This window comes from Solanum stenotomum, chromosome 5 (assembly GCF_019186545.1).
Source record: "Solanum stenotomum isolate F172 chromosome 5, ASM1918654v1, whole genome shotgun sequence".
NCBI classification, from domain to species: domain Eukaryota; kingdom Viridiplantae; phylum Streptophyta; class Magnoliopsida; order Solanales; family Solanaceae; genus Solanum; species Solanum stenotomum.
Genome location: NC_064286.1, coordinates 36,769,961 through 36,783,069, shown reverse-complemented (window position 1 = coordinate 36,783,069; position 13,109 = coordinate 36,769,961). Strand labels below are relative to the sequence as shown.

The following is a 13,109-nucleotide window of genomic DNA, read 5'->3' as shown; positions in this document are numbered from 1 at the left end:
AACCAAGCAGCTTCTTGTATTGTAGACACACAATTCACGAATTTAGATTCCATGGTTGAAAGAGTTACGTTATGCATGAAATAGTGTCACGACCCAAGCCTAGGGCCTAGACGTGACATGGCGAATGAGGAACCCGAAGGAACCCCAAACAAGCCTCTCAAACTTGTCATCACACTTCATCGGTCGCGGAAGTACAATAAACATTAATTAATGGGAAATAGGGACTAAGGGCAAACCATTTCAAAATGACATCATAGAACAAGAGTCAAGCTCATTTACAAAATACTTGTCCAACGCACACCTCTACATACATAGATAGGACGGGGGCCATGACATACTACCGGCTCCCCTCATAGTCAAAATACAATTGCAAGCTAAAGTCTCAAAACATAGGAGTAGGAAACATAACATAGCCCTCGAATCATTGAGGACTCACCAACAAACTCGGATAAGCACCGTACTAGCCACGTGAATGGAGAGAAGGATCAAGAGTAGCTCCGGTCCCTACATGGTGACATCATGTAGGCAAAATATGCGTTAGTACTTGGAATGTACTAAGTATGCGGGGTGCAACACAACAATAGACAAGGACACAATCGAAATACAAGAAATAGTTTCATAGGCATTATGAATAACAATATGAGGATGCATGATCAAAGTGAAGTCAAAACATGTTTAAGTAAATCTATACTAATAGTAGATATCATATGTGTATGCATGATCCAACCAATCTATAACCCCAACTTAGGATGGGGGATGCCGTTCACACCCGGACACCCTGGTGGCAAGGTATAAACCCCTCACATGGTTGATGTTGGTCACACCCCAAGCATCCTAGGTGGTGAGATATAAACCTCTCACATGGTTGATGTTGGTCACACCCCAAGCATCCTAGGTGGTGAGATATAAACCTCTCACATGGTTGATGTTGGTCACACCCCAAGCATCCTAGGTGGTGAGATATAAACCTCTCACATGGTTGTCCGGTTCTTTTCCCCCGGACCGGGCATGGTCATGCAACACTTTATATAGGAAATTCCCATTAGGCTCTAATGCAATCTCACGTATGGAATGAACATATACACAAGCTTAGTTTGTCATCAACACATCTCTGGATTGCCATACATCTCATAACTCAAGCTTTAAAGCATCGATTCATCAATTCTCCATAGTTGGACATTTTGTCAAACACCTTGAAGGCATGTAATGGAATCAAAGAGCATGGAAAATAGGGTAGTAATTATGCAGCCAAACCAGTGAACAACCTACAACAACACCTTTTAACACCCACAATACCACATGAAAATCTCCACATCCATTCCAAATTTAGATTCAAGTTCTAGAGTCACAACATGCTCAAAACAATCACTTTTCATGTTTAAAATTCAATGTGCAGGAAATTATTACAAAGAACAAGACTAATTTATGAATCTTAACTTAAACCATGAATTAGTGAGTAGAATAGAGTCTAGGCACTATGGGTGGAAGGACCCATGAGTTCAACACCACATACCTTGAGTTCTTATGAAGGTCTTGAGAGTGTCTTCAATGGAAGCTTGGAACTTGGAGCAAGAGTCTCTTCAATCTTGAGGAAGGTTTTGGATTAGGGTTCTTGAGAGAACTTGAGAGAAAATGTGTCTAAGTATGGGAGAGGTGTTTTGGGAAATGTTTTAGAGATGGGAATTGAACTAATGGTATATAGGAAATAACATATGCCCTTTGGAAAAATGGTCCAACACTTAGAAAAAAAAATGAGGCGGGTGAACAGTAAAAACGCTCACTGGAAATTGCATTTCCTGCCGGACAGATTTTACGAAAATGGGCATAACTTCTTCGTCCGAACTCCGAATGAGGTGAAACGAAGTGCGTTAGGTAGCTAACTCAAAGGGCTTTCCATGGATATGTTATGGGCCACCCAATTATTTGTGTGCTAGGAGATATGACCCTCCAAAGTAGACCCTCGAAAAAGGCTTCACTTGGAAATTTCGGATTTTGATACGGTTGCTCTAAAATTTGGGTTAGACCCATTTCCCACTCAATTTGACCCCCTAAACAAGAATATGAAGTCGGATTTTCGAAAAACGAAACGGATTTTTTTTTGATATAGCTAAACAAGTTTCCGGTAACTTCCGAAGCACATTTTTAAGAACCTTTTGGGTCATTTCAAATAGCACCACCATTAAGTAAAAAAGCATAATCGAATGTTGATTTTCTATCATACCACTCGCTAGTCCAATCAGTATTTGTATAACCTCTTATGAATAAATTAGATTCTCTATAACATAGTGAATAATCTCTAGTTCCCTTCAGGTATCAAAATATTCTCTATATTACTTTCCAATGATCTCTTCTAAGATTGGATTGATACCTGTCAACCGGACTCATGGCATAAAAAATATCTTGACGAATACACTTGATAACATACATCAAACTCCAGACAACACTAGAATATGGAACTCGAAACATGTCTTCCTTTTCTTTTCCAATCTTTGGACATATTTCAAGGTTTAAAGTTCCACCTCTTGCTACAGAAGTATCTATGGATTTGTAACTATTCATTTGAAATTCGTCCAATATTTTCTTTATGTATATTTCTTGAAATAAGCTCAAAAGTTTATTAAAACAATTTATTTGGATCTTAACACCCAATATATAGTCTCATTCACCCATGTCTTTCATATCAAATAACTTCTAAAGCCATGACTTGACAGTTTTGACATATTCCAAATAATTTTCAGCCAATAAAATATCATCTACGTAAATAAAAAAAATTATAAACTTTTCATTGATTTTTTCCACATAGGTGCATTGGTCTTCATCGATCATGGTGAAATCAAATGAAATTTCAAGTACCACTGCCTTGAAGATTGCTTTGGGCCATTAAGTGCATTTTTTTTAAAAAAAAACAAACTCTTAATGGGTTTGAAAGCATCTGATTCGTTCAGATCTATGAGGGAGTCTTATTTCTATTCAGACTCTTTTTATAATGCTAATTTATTTCCTCGTAACTCAAATATTGTTATTTTTTTCTCTCTATATACATTGTGCCTTCCCCCTCTCTCCATTATTAGCATCTTCCTCCTTTCTTTCAAACGGGTGTTGAATTTTTTCCTCTTGAACTGGTAAATTTTCAAGAAAATTTATAAGTACTTTGTTTATTAATTTGTATACTCAAATTATTCTTGGTATTACCGTTTTCTTCTCAAGAACACTGAAATTTTGCTTGTAATTTTATATTTTGTTTATAAAATTAGTAGTTTCGTATGTGCTTATTCGATAACATTTTAGATTGATTAGTCTGATTGGATATTTTTACCTCATATACATATCACTAAAATATGCAATGAATAAACAAAAAGATCAAGAAAATTAATAATATTTTCATTAATGTGTTGGCATTTTAGAGAGACATGTCATACTCTTATTTTTTTCCACTCTTGACCTATGTTTGTTTGTTGATATTTTGTTTTTCTAGATTAGGTTCATCAATAACTCTTGTCACTTTTATTGGTTCAAGTTTATTGTTGAGGTAGAAAATAATTTGCTGACTTGCTTGCTCTAGAAAAGCTTAGGTATTAAGTTTTTTTTCTGAAAGAAAATGTCTTGGATCTATGCCAAGAACGTCTCAATAAAATTAGTAGTCTAATACCAAATTATAATAATATGCATTAATATTTCCACACATGTAAAAAAATATTATTAATTTAGGACTGTCTTTTTTATTCTTACATACTTGTTTTTAGTGTATATATATTCTTAAAAGCACTAAGCATTTAACTTCACATAGTAATATTATTATTTATAAACTAAGAATTAGTTCTAGTGAATAAGAGGTTAGACATTTGATATAATGATGAATTATATATATTCAGCTGCTAAAAACAAACAATCTTAATCATTCAATGTTCAAATCTAGAGACAACGTCTTAATCATTCAGACATATATTCATATTCAGACGTCTTAATGTTAATCTTTGTCTCGTCTACATCCAGGAAAGAAAAGATCAGATTAGTAACAACAGACTTCCAAGCATGAGTAAACAGTCAATTATTGTTGAGAGGATTTGAAAGAGTCGAGCTTGTAAAAGGCTTATCGGATGGGTTTTCTACCGAGGTAGAGGTTTTTTGAAGACAAATCCATCATTGAAGGGCAAGAGACTGGATTGCTCACTCAACAATTTCTTCTTCTCGAGTGAAGTAGATTACTCTTGCTCTATGCACTAGGGAATGAAAACAAATGAGGCGTACTCACACAAGTAGTGAAAGGGATACCGATACCAAAAGCAATAAGTTTCTTACACTTTGTTTGGATAGTTGTTATTCGTTCTATTGTATTATTAGTCTAAATATAATATTTGTTTCGATTGTTACTTAAATTTTATTGTATTGTAATATTTAAATTCATCGTTGGAGAAGACGATGATGATCATCGCTATTTCTGCTCAGAAACAGGGGTTGCTGAATTTGAAGCATTAACATCGTGGGTATGGCTCACATTCCTTTCTTGGGAATCAAACATCATCGTAAGAAACGTGCAGCAGTTCAAATTCCCAGGAAATCTTTCTTCTGGTGTCCTCTTCTTCTTGTCTTCTTTGCTGCCTTCACTTTCTCTTCTCGCGGGTTTCATCCCTGGCGGCCGGCGGCAACCACAGCCCTACCCGGTGTTAAGCCGATTGTTCCAGTTATGGAAACCGTCCAATTCCCGGACGAGACAGTTGTTTTCCTAAAATACCCTCCTTCAACTCCCTTATTCATGAAATATGACCTACCTTAATCCTAACTCTTCTCAACCTCCTGAATCAGTTGAAAACGATGAATTATTGGGCCAACAGCTCGTTCGATGTCCCCTGATTAATCCACGTGGAGTCCTGACGTCACTTTCCGTCAAGTCTACCGGTTACAACCTCTCAATTGGGCCATCACGTCGGTGGAATTCGTTGGCCTATGAGGCCATGATCGATCGCGATAACACGACCATCGTGTTTGTTAAAGGGTTCAATCTTCGTGGTGGAAAACAATCGGACGCTTCGAAATTCAAGTTTGTTTTTGGTTGGGATGTTAAGAATCCCAAATTTGTGTTACAATCAGATGTTGTATCCATTGCTCAAGAAGTTGTTCGATGTAATACCCCAGTGAGCATACTGAATAATCCACAGAGGTTTGTTGCTAGGACTAGTAACATGAATCAGCCCATGAAGGTTTCTGTTAGAATGGTTGGTAAGGAACCTTTAGAGTCCATAGCAAGTCCTAAACGTCGTCTGCAGCTCAACTTGCCAGGTCAAAACATCACCAGATGTGTGTCTGCACAATGTTAAGAAACCAGGCCAGCTTCTTGAAAGAGTGGATCATGTACCATACTAGAATCGGAGTACAGCATTGGTTTATTTATGATAATAACAGCTTGGACGATAATGATGCTGTCATTAAGCTATTATCCATGGATGGGAACATAAATGTGACACGACATGTTTGGCCTTGGATCAAGACTCAAGAGGCAGGTTTTGCTCATTGTGCATTACGAGCTAGAGATGTGTGAATGGGTTGGTTTTATGGATGTCGATGAGTTCTTCCACTTGCCTACTGGTATGTCACTGCTTGACATATTAAGAAACCAATCAAGGAGTAGTAATAGTAAAGTTGCTGAGTTGCGGGTGTCATGTCATAATTTTGGACCATCTGGTCTCAAACATGTCCCAACACAAGGGGTCACCATGGGGTACAATTGCAGGATGATTGCACCTGAGAGGCACAAGAGTATTGTGAAACTGGAAGCGTTGAATTCAACATTACTCAATGTGGTTCACCATTTTCATTTAAAGTCTGAGTTTAGATATGCCAATATGGATAGAAATGTGCTGGTGATTAACCATTACAAGTATCAACTTTGGGATGTCTTCAAGGAGAAGTTCTACTGGAGGGTGGTTACTTATGTTTCTGATTGGCAACAACACAGAAATGTTGGATCCAGGGATCGTGCCCCTGGTTTAGGGACACGAGCTGTTGAACCACCAGATTGGTCTAGTCGATTTTGTGAAGTTACTGACACTGGCCTTAAGGATCGAGTAGCACAGATGTTCACTGACCCAAACACTGGGAAGTTACCCTGGCAAAAATCACTGACATGACTCCACAACATGAAATTATTTCGTATCAGAGGCAACATAAGTTTTTGACTTTGAGGATATAATTTCTCTTGCTATTTTATTTGTACATGAAATTGTCCATATATTCTTTTTGTACATGAATTTACGTCACAACACAAGGGTATTATGAAAATGAAAGTTGAATGTTCAATGTATCTTACTCATGTATCTGGTGAAAGTCAAAACCATTTTTTAGTATCTGTAACGTTGCATTTCTTTGTGATGCAATGAAAATTATTATAAAAGCCAATAATTGAGCAATGACAGAATGTTAGTAGGTACCACCGGAAAGAAAAAAAAATTCATCATTGGGTAATCGCGAAAAATCATATTTTATAGAACGATCGATTTGGTGTGATCATATCGTCACCATAACATTTTCTTCTCATTTGTCTTTACTTATTTACTTAATAATTTTATTTATCATTTATTCTAGCTTTTCATAGTAGCTTCAACCTATACTCTAAAATTCTCTGTAGATTTATCATTCAAATTATGAATGTGACATTATGTAATAGAGGTCGATACAATCAATCGAAACATTGTATTCATTAAAACAATACAATATGATGCATCACAACACAATACGATACATTATGAAACAATACATAACTGCCACCCAAACAAGGTGGTAAAGTTTGAAATTTGAGAAACTTCACTTGAAAAGCACCTGCAAGCCACTATTTCAATCAAAACCCAAAACTGGGGACAAACTTCAACATCGCCAAAATAACAACTTCAATAGAAAAGTAGTCTCTTCTCTGACTATCTGCTCACCTCCCAACACTATCAACTCAGAACAAGGGCAAGAAAACAAATGCAGTAAAACAGGTAGAGCAAGTTGAAAGATAATTAGTCAATTTGCAAGTCAGTAAAGGAAGAGGGTAAAGAGGAATATCAAATGACCTACCAAACAAAAACCTGTTGCAGTTACAGAGAATACACATACGTAACATTTGCAAACACCTATTCCCAATTTCATATTTCCTTTTGACAAATAAATTTTTGCTCCATCTTCTTATACAACAACATAAAATTAACGTCAACAACTCCATTGGTAACAGAAAGAAAATTGAGGTGCAAGCACTTCAAAGATCATCTCTTCAAGCAGTCCCTCGCTAAGGAGGTGTAAAGAAATTATTTAATCAAAGAACATAACATTATTCCAACAAATTCATGTGAAATGAACATCAAAGTATCTCAGGGAAATGTCAAGAGGTTAGAGTACAAAAGGGAGCTTAAAGCATATACATGAAATAGACGTTACTAGAATTCCAACTTCTGGAATACACATCTCACGGAAGGGAGGATCACAAAATTCTTGCCCCTCCCCTACAGAAAAAATGCAAGGAGCAATGAAACTCGGAAGTAAGATGCTTGAAAAGTGAAGCCAGATGAGTTAGTTTATATGACATTCAAACAATGAACCTACCGCACATATCAGCAACATACAAAGATGAACTCGAGCAACTATGAAATAACTCCGCTGATCTTTAGACTTGTCTGTAATCAAATTCATGACTAGTTCCATTTCACATCAGTGCACAGTATCATTCCTGGCAGGCCCTAATGACAATATAGTAAATAGCAGAATCTTCCAGTGTGAAACAAACAACTAAATAACGTACCAAATAGGAATATCATACTTAAGATGAAATCACCTACTTACAATGCATATATATGAAGAACATATCGGGTTATACCTGGAATACCACCTGCACCTTCAAACAAAATTTAGTGTAAGATTAAAACAGGACCAGAAGTTCTATTATCCAAACTACAGAACCAGAATTTGGCCACACTTCAGTCACTTATAAACAGGTTTGTAATTTGTAAACACAATGTTGCTCCCACATAAAACTAACAACATCATATTCAGTGTAATACCGCAAGTGGGGTCTAGAGAGGGTAGGATGTATGCAGACCTTACCCTACCTTTGTGGGGTAGAGAGGTTGTTTTCGATAGACCCTCAGCTCAAAAGTAATGTTATCAAAGTAGGATTGCAAGAAAAATATAACAACCGAATAGCAAGGTACAAAGCAAATGAAGCAACAAATAGTACCACACAAAGACGAATAAGAAACTATGCAATTGCTAAATAATACTACCAATAATGAGAAGAGGAAAGGAAGAGGCTAGACCCCTACCTCTCTCACATAAAGCGCGACAACACCCAACTAGCTACTAACCTTTTACCCTAATCCTCGACCTCCATACCTTTCTATCTAGGGCCCCCAACATTTAACTCGCAAAAAGGCCCTATATATATCATGTTCATAATCTATCTTGCACACAAAGCCAGAGAAGCCAATCATGGAGTATATTTTCCCTCCTTCCATCAAGTGCTGTATTTTCACTAAATGTAGAAGTTCCAACTGTTTATTACAGTTTTGCCTAACTTACCATCCACATATCAAGTGATATCTTGACGTTAATTTTGATTGATTTGAGAGACTGAGAAAACATGCTTGTCAAGTCCATATCACAGGGTGGAAGCAGAAATTTCATCAGTTATCATTCTCCATATATAAAGGGAAACAATACCATTATTGAGTATCATTATAGTTAGATCAGGGGGAGGAGGAGGGAGAAGGGGAAGGAAATGTATGCCACTGATAGGCTATGAACCCTCCACCAGTCCACCTCAACAATCTAAGGCAGGAAGCACACCAAGTGAGTTAGCCCTCAACCCTTTTATTGAGTGTTCGAAGTGTGTATCCATAGCTCTGAATTAGTGTTCATCATCTCTAGAATACTACAATCCAATAGTCTTGATGAACTCCATATACACAGACTATGGCGCAGATAGTGGACGAGGTATCTAGCATAAGTTTACACAAGTACTTATTACTTTTTCATTTCTTTAATTTGATATTAAAAAGGAGTACAGAACATTAGAGGTTTAAGAATGATGATAGCTTCAGTCTATTCTACATACTGGGAAGCACTACCGCAAAAACAAAAAGAAATGTTTCAAACACAACATTATTAACCCATTCCATCATAATTCTAACATGATTCATCTACTAATATAAATCATATGAGACAACCGGGTACAAAACTGAACATTCAACTAATGACTTTGGTAAGTTGACAAGTATATGAAATGGCAGTGACAAACAGAGAAAAATATATAGATATGTACTAATTACCTAAGAAAGACAGCCCACTTGGGTTTTAGCTGCTAAAAGTCTCAAAGCTAAAAGGACAAGACATGGATAGACACAAAAGAAATAGACAAAGCTGATGAGTAATGTGCAATCCATAAGAGAAAGGCAGTAAACCACACAGAACCAGTACTGTTCCCTCTCCAAAATATTGAGATAAAAATCAAGTTACAGAGCACACAAGCAAGTTGCCACATCAAATTCAAAATCATACAAACCTTCTTTGGCATTAGACATTTACTACATATAAAATCTAACAAGGTCTAATTAAAAAATAATAGTAACAATATACTTATAATAATTCTAACATACACAAACTCGTCATTGATAAGGGAAGTGAAAAAATAATAAGTGAAAACCAGTCAAACATCGGGTAGACTGCAATCATTTGGAAACCAAAAGGATCTCCGGCTTTTTAGCTTTACTGGGTGTGTTAACATTTGACATAACAGTTGCTGCTGCAGCTATCTTAGCTGTCTGACGACCTTTCCTGTCAAGCTGAATCAAACTCCGAGTTGCCAAAATTGCCTGCGGATTCAACTCATGTGAAGCCCTTGCATACATCCGTTTCACTGCCACTGAAGCAGCATCCTTGACATCCTCAGCATTCAAAGGACCCAACAAACAATGTCCCAAGATCCTTATCACAGGCTGCAATATTTCCCACGGGAGTGGAATTCTTGCACCCTTTGGTCTTAATTCATCATATCCATTTTCAATTCTCAAATTCTCCATCGCTTCAGAAACACCCTCCAGATTCCCATTACTAATTTCAACAGAATTCTCGGAATTTCCATCAGTTTCATCAAATTCGGACACGCAAGGACAATCTTGACCAGCCCAATCAGCAGCAAATTTACAAAAATCCAACTTAGACCAACTGGGCATATGGGAAATCTGTTTATAGTAACAATCTAGAGCTACCCCAACAATGCAAGCACGTTTAGTTGACTTCACAGCAATTTCGTGCTCAAGAGGGGGCGATAAAACTCCCACCAAAGGACGATTCTGGGCATTAGACGACCTGGAGTTTGATTTTGCCGATGTGGGGTTTCTAGGACTATGATATAGAGAAGGCTGAGAGAGATCGGGAATAGAAATGAGTATGGGTTTTCCTCCGCGGGATTTGGTTTCAGCGCCGTAAAGGGCAAGAAGAACAGCTTCAAAACCAGATAGAGATGTAGAAATAGAAGAATGGATTCGGGAGAGATAGATGGAGGATAAAAGGGGGATAAAGGAGAGTACCACAAGACGAAGATCAGTATCAGAGGAAAGGAAAGTGTCGTACAGCCAGTTACAAAGTGGGTCATCACCGGCGCCGGAGGAAGGGGAAGAGAGAGAGGAAGAAATAGAAAAGTATGCCCCCGGAGAGAGGAGAAGGGACCGGGCAGGGCGGTCCGAGTCAGCAAGGGCGGAGAGAGAAGCGTCAGTGGTGGAGTCGTCAGAGGAGGGGAGGAGGGAAGAAAGGAGGTGGATGCGAGAACGAGCTTTAGAGATGGATTCCCACCAAGAATGCATGGGGTCGTTGTTGTTGATCGGAGCGCCGCCGTTTTGGTGGTGGTGGTTGGAAGTGGAGGGTGTTTGAACGGTTGAGGATGCGGAGGAAGAAGGAGAGTCACCGGAGATTTGGGAATTCAGTTGGAAATCCATTGGGATTGGAGGGGTGGCAGATCGGAGTTCCGGCGAAGTCTCCGATGCGCAAAGTGGACTTTGTTTTTCTTTAAACTAATCTTTTCACCAGATGTCTGCCAAGGTTTGGATTTTGGAAGGGTAAAAGGAAGCGCAATAAAACTCTAAAAACTGTTCAAATTATCTTCACATGATTTTGTAAATTTGAAATTATAATTTTAACATTTAAAATATTGGCTCAAAATTGTCCGTATATTTCACTCAAACACATCAATCTAACATTATACCTATTAAACACTTGTACCCATTTGAATTTAAACTATTTGAACATTTTTTTGACAATCAACTAAAAGTATAAGATGTATGTACTACACTTGTGATGATTGACAAATGACTAACATACATGTGGCATTTTGAGCCAAATATTTTTTAAAAAATTGGCTTAAGTCATCTGTAGCCCCTTAAAGTTGTCTGCATAATTCATTTAAACACCTCAACTAACGTTTGTATCTATTGAACACCTATGCCCCTTAAAATTGATACCTATTTGACATTTTTTTGACAATCAGTCAAAAATATAAGATGTGTGTACTACATTCGCTGTGACATGACAGTGACATGACAAATTGATGAATTAAATGATGACACATGGCTTTTGAATCCAAAAATTTATTTTAAAAATGATATTCTAGAAAACATCTATTTACCAACTAAAAAAATTAAAAAAGAATTTTCTAAAAAACCTACCCACCAATAAAATGATGACACGTGGCATTGAATTCAATATTTTTAAAAATCTCTATTTAAATAATTCAAAAATAATTTTATGAATATAAAAACTTGTTTTTGTTTTTATTTTTTTATTTAACCCCCGCCCCCTCCGAGACCCATTTCCTCTTCACCAGTGTCGGCGGCAACTACGACGCCAACAAATCGTCACCCTACCTCTCTCTTCTCCTTCATTCAATTTTATCCTTTATGGTTTCTGTGTAAAGATGCAATTTGGATTCTCGATTGAATAGTTCAAGTGCTAGTGAAATAATGAAAGTTAGAAATTAGCTAATACTAGAACCGATTTGTTTTCTTCATATTGATAGCATCAAATATGTTACTCATTGTCTTCATCTTCTTTCCATTAGTAATTATTTATCAAAATTGCAAAATATAATAACAAACTTTTATCCGAAAATTTAATTCATATTTTTCTCATCGAAATAAATGAAGATTCATCGGAATGGGGTGCAGGGAATGGGGTGGGTTGAGCACGTGCGTAAAACAACTGATGGAAATGGTGGATGAGAAATTGAAAATAGTTGCAGGGAAGGGAATATTGGGTGGGGAAGAAGATGGCTCTTTCTTCTTTTTTATTTTTGTTAATTATTTTAAAATAAAATTAGTTTAGTTGTTGTCAGGACCCGGGATCACCCCCTAGTCGTAACCGGCGTACTCGACCTCGAAGAGGTCTAATACAAGCCTCTTAGCATTCATTCATCGCATAGACATTAAAACCATAAGGAATTAAAAACTTTCTTTACCAAGAAAACATTTCATAAAAAAAAAAACAATAGCAAGCGGAAGACTTTTTAGACTTTATACATGATGTCTCAACACCATCTAATACTTTAGAGTACAAAATTCGGGACCAATCCCATACACAACTTAAACAATACTAAAAAGACATAAAAGAACATATAAGGTATTGTCCTCGAATATATAAGGACTCACCAAGTCTTCATCTTTAACACTTAGAAACCTATCAAATAGCCATGACATGTCATCATCTCCAAATCCCTACACTTTAGTCCATAAAGGGAAAGAAAGGGGTTAGCACAATTAAGTACTAAGTATGGAGACCATGCAAAAACATGCCAAAAAGGACATTTTCAAGGAAGTAAATGTTTTCATATCATTTGATAAAACCTTTCCTTTACAAGTATAAGAGACATAATACAAGTCAACATTAACATGTAAGACCATAGCCAACCATACATATACTCAACATATGTCCATATACAACCCATGCTTAACTTTAAAAGAACACATGTCATTTCATTACCAAAGGACCTCTACCTAATATAATCTTAAGACACACTTGAGTGAGACAAGAAGTGACCGCCCATACAACCTCTTCAAGCACACTTAAGTGTTCCCCAAGATTACCTTAGATAA

General features: G+C 36.9%; 2 protein-coding genes and 1 pseudogene across 2 annotated transcripts in view; 1 reads left to right on the top strand and 2 right to left on the bottom strand.

Moving 5' to 3' along the window:
* The window catches only part of LOC125865145 (probable protein phosphatase 2C 10), an 878,192-nt gene that overhangs the window by 645,303 nt on the left and 219,780 nt on the right, over positions 1-13,109 (bottom strand). The gene's annotated exons all lie outside the window — the stretch shown is intronic.
* LOC125865138 (glycosyltransferase family 92 protein RCOM_0530710-like) lies at positions 4,441-6,178 on the top strand (annotated as a pseudogene).
* On the bottom strand, positions 9,424-11,125 carry LOC125865140 (uncharacterized). The gene has a single exon (XM_049545320.1). The coding sequence runs from the start codon at positions 10,959-10,961 to the stop codon at positions 9,696-9,698; it is 1,266 nt and encodes a 421-aa protein (XP_049401277.1). The 5' UTR covers positions 10,962-11,125; the 3' UTR covers positions 9,424-9,695.

What these genes read in the sequence shown, in the direction of transcription:
- LOC125865140 (XM_049545320.1), bottom strand. Translation starts at nt 10,961, where the DNA reads ATGGATTTCCAACTGAATTCCCAAATCTCCGGTGACTCTCCTTCTTCC.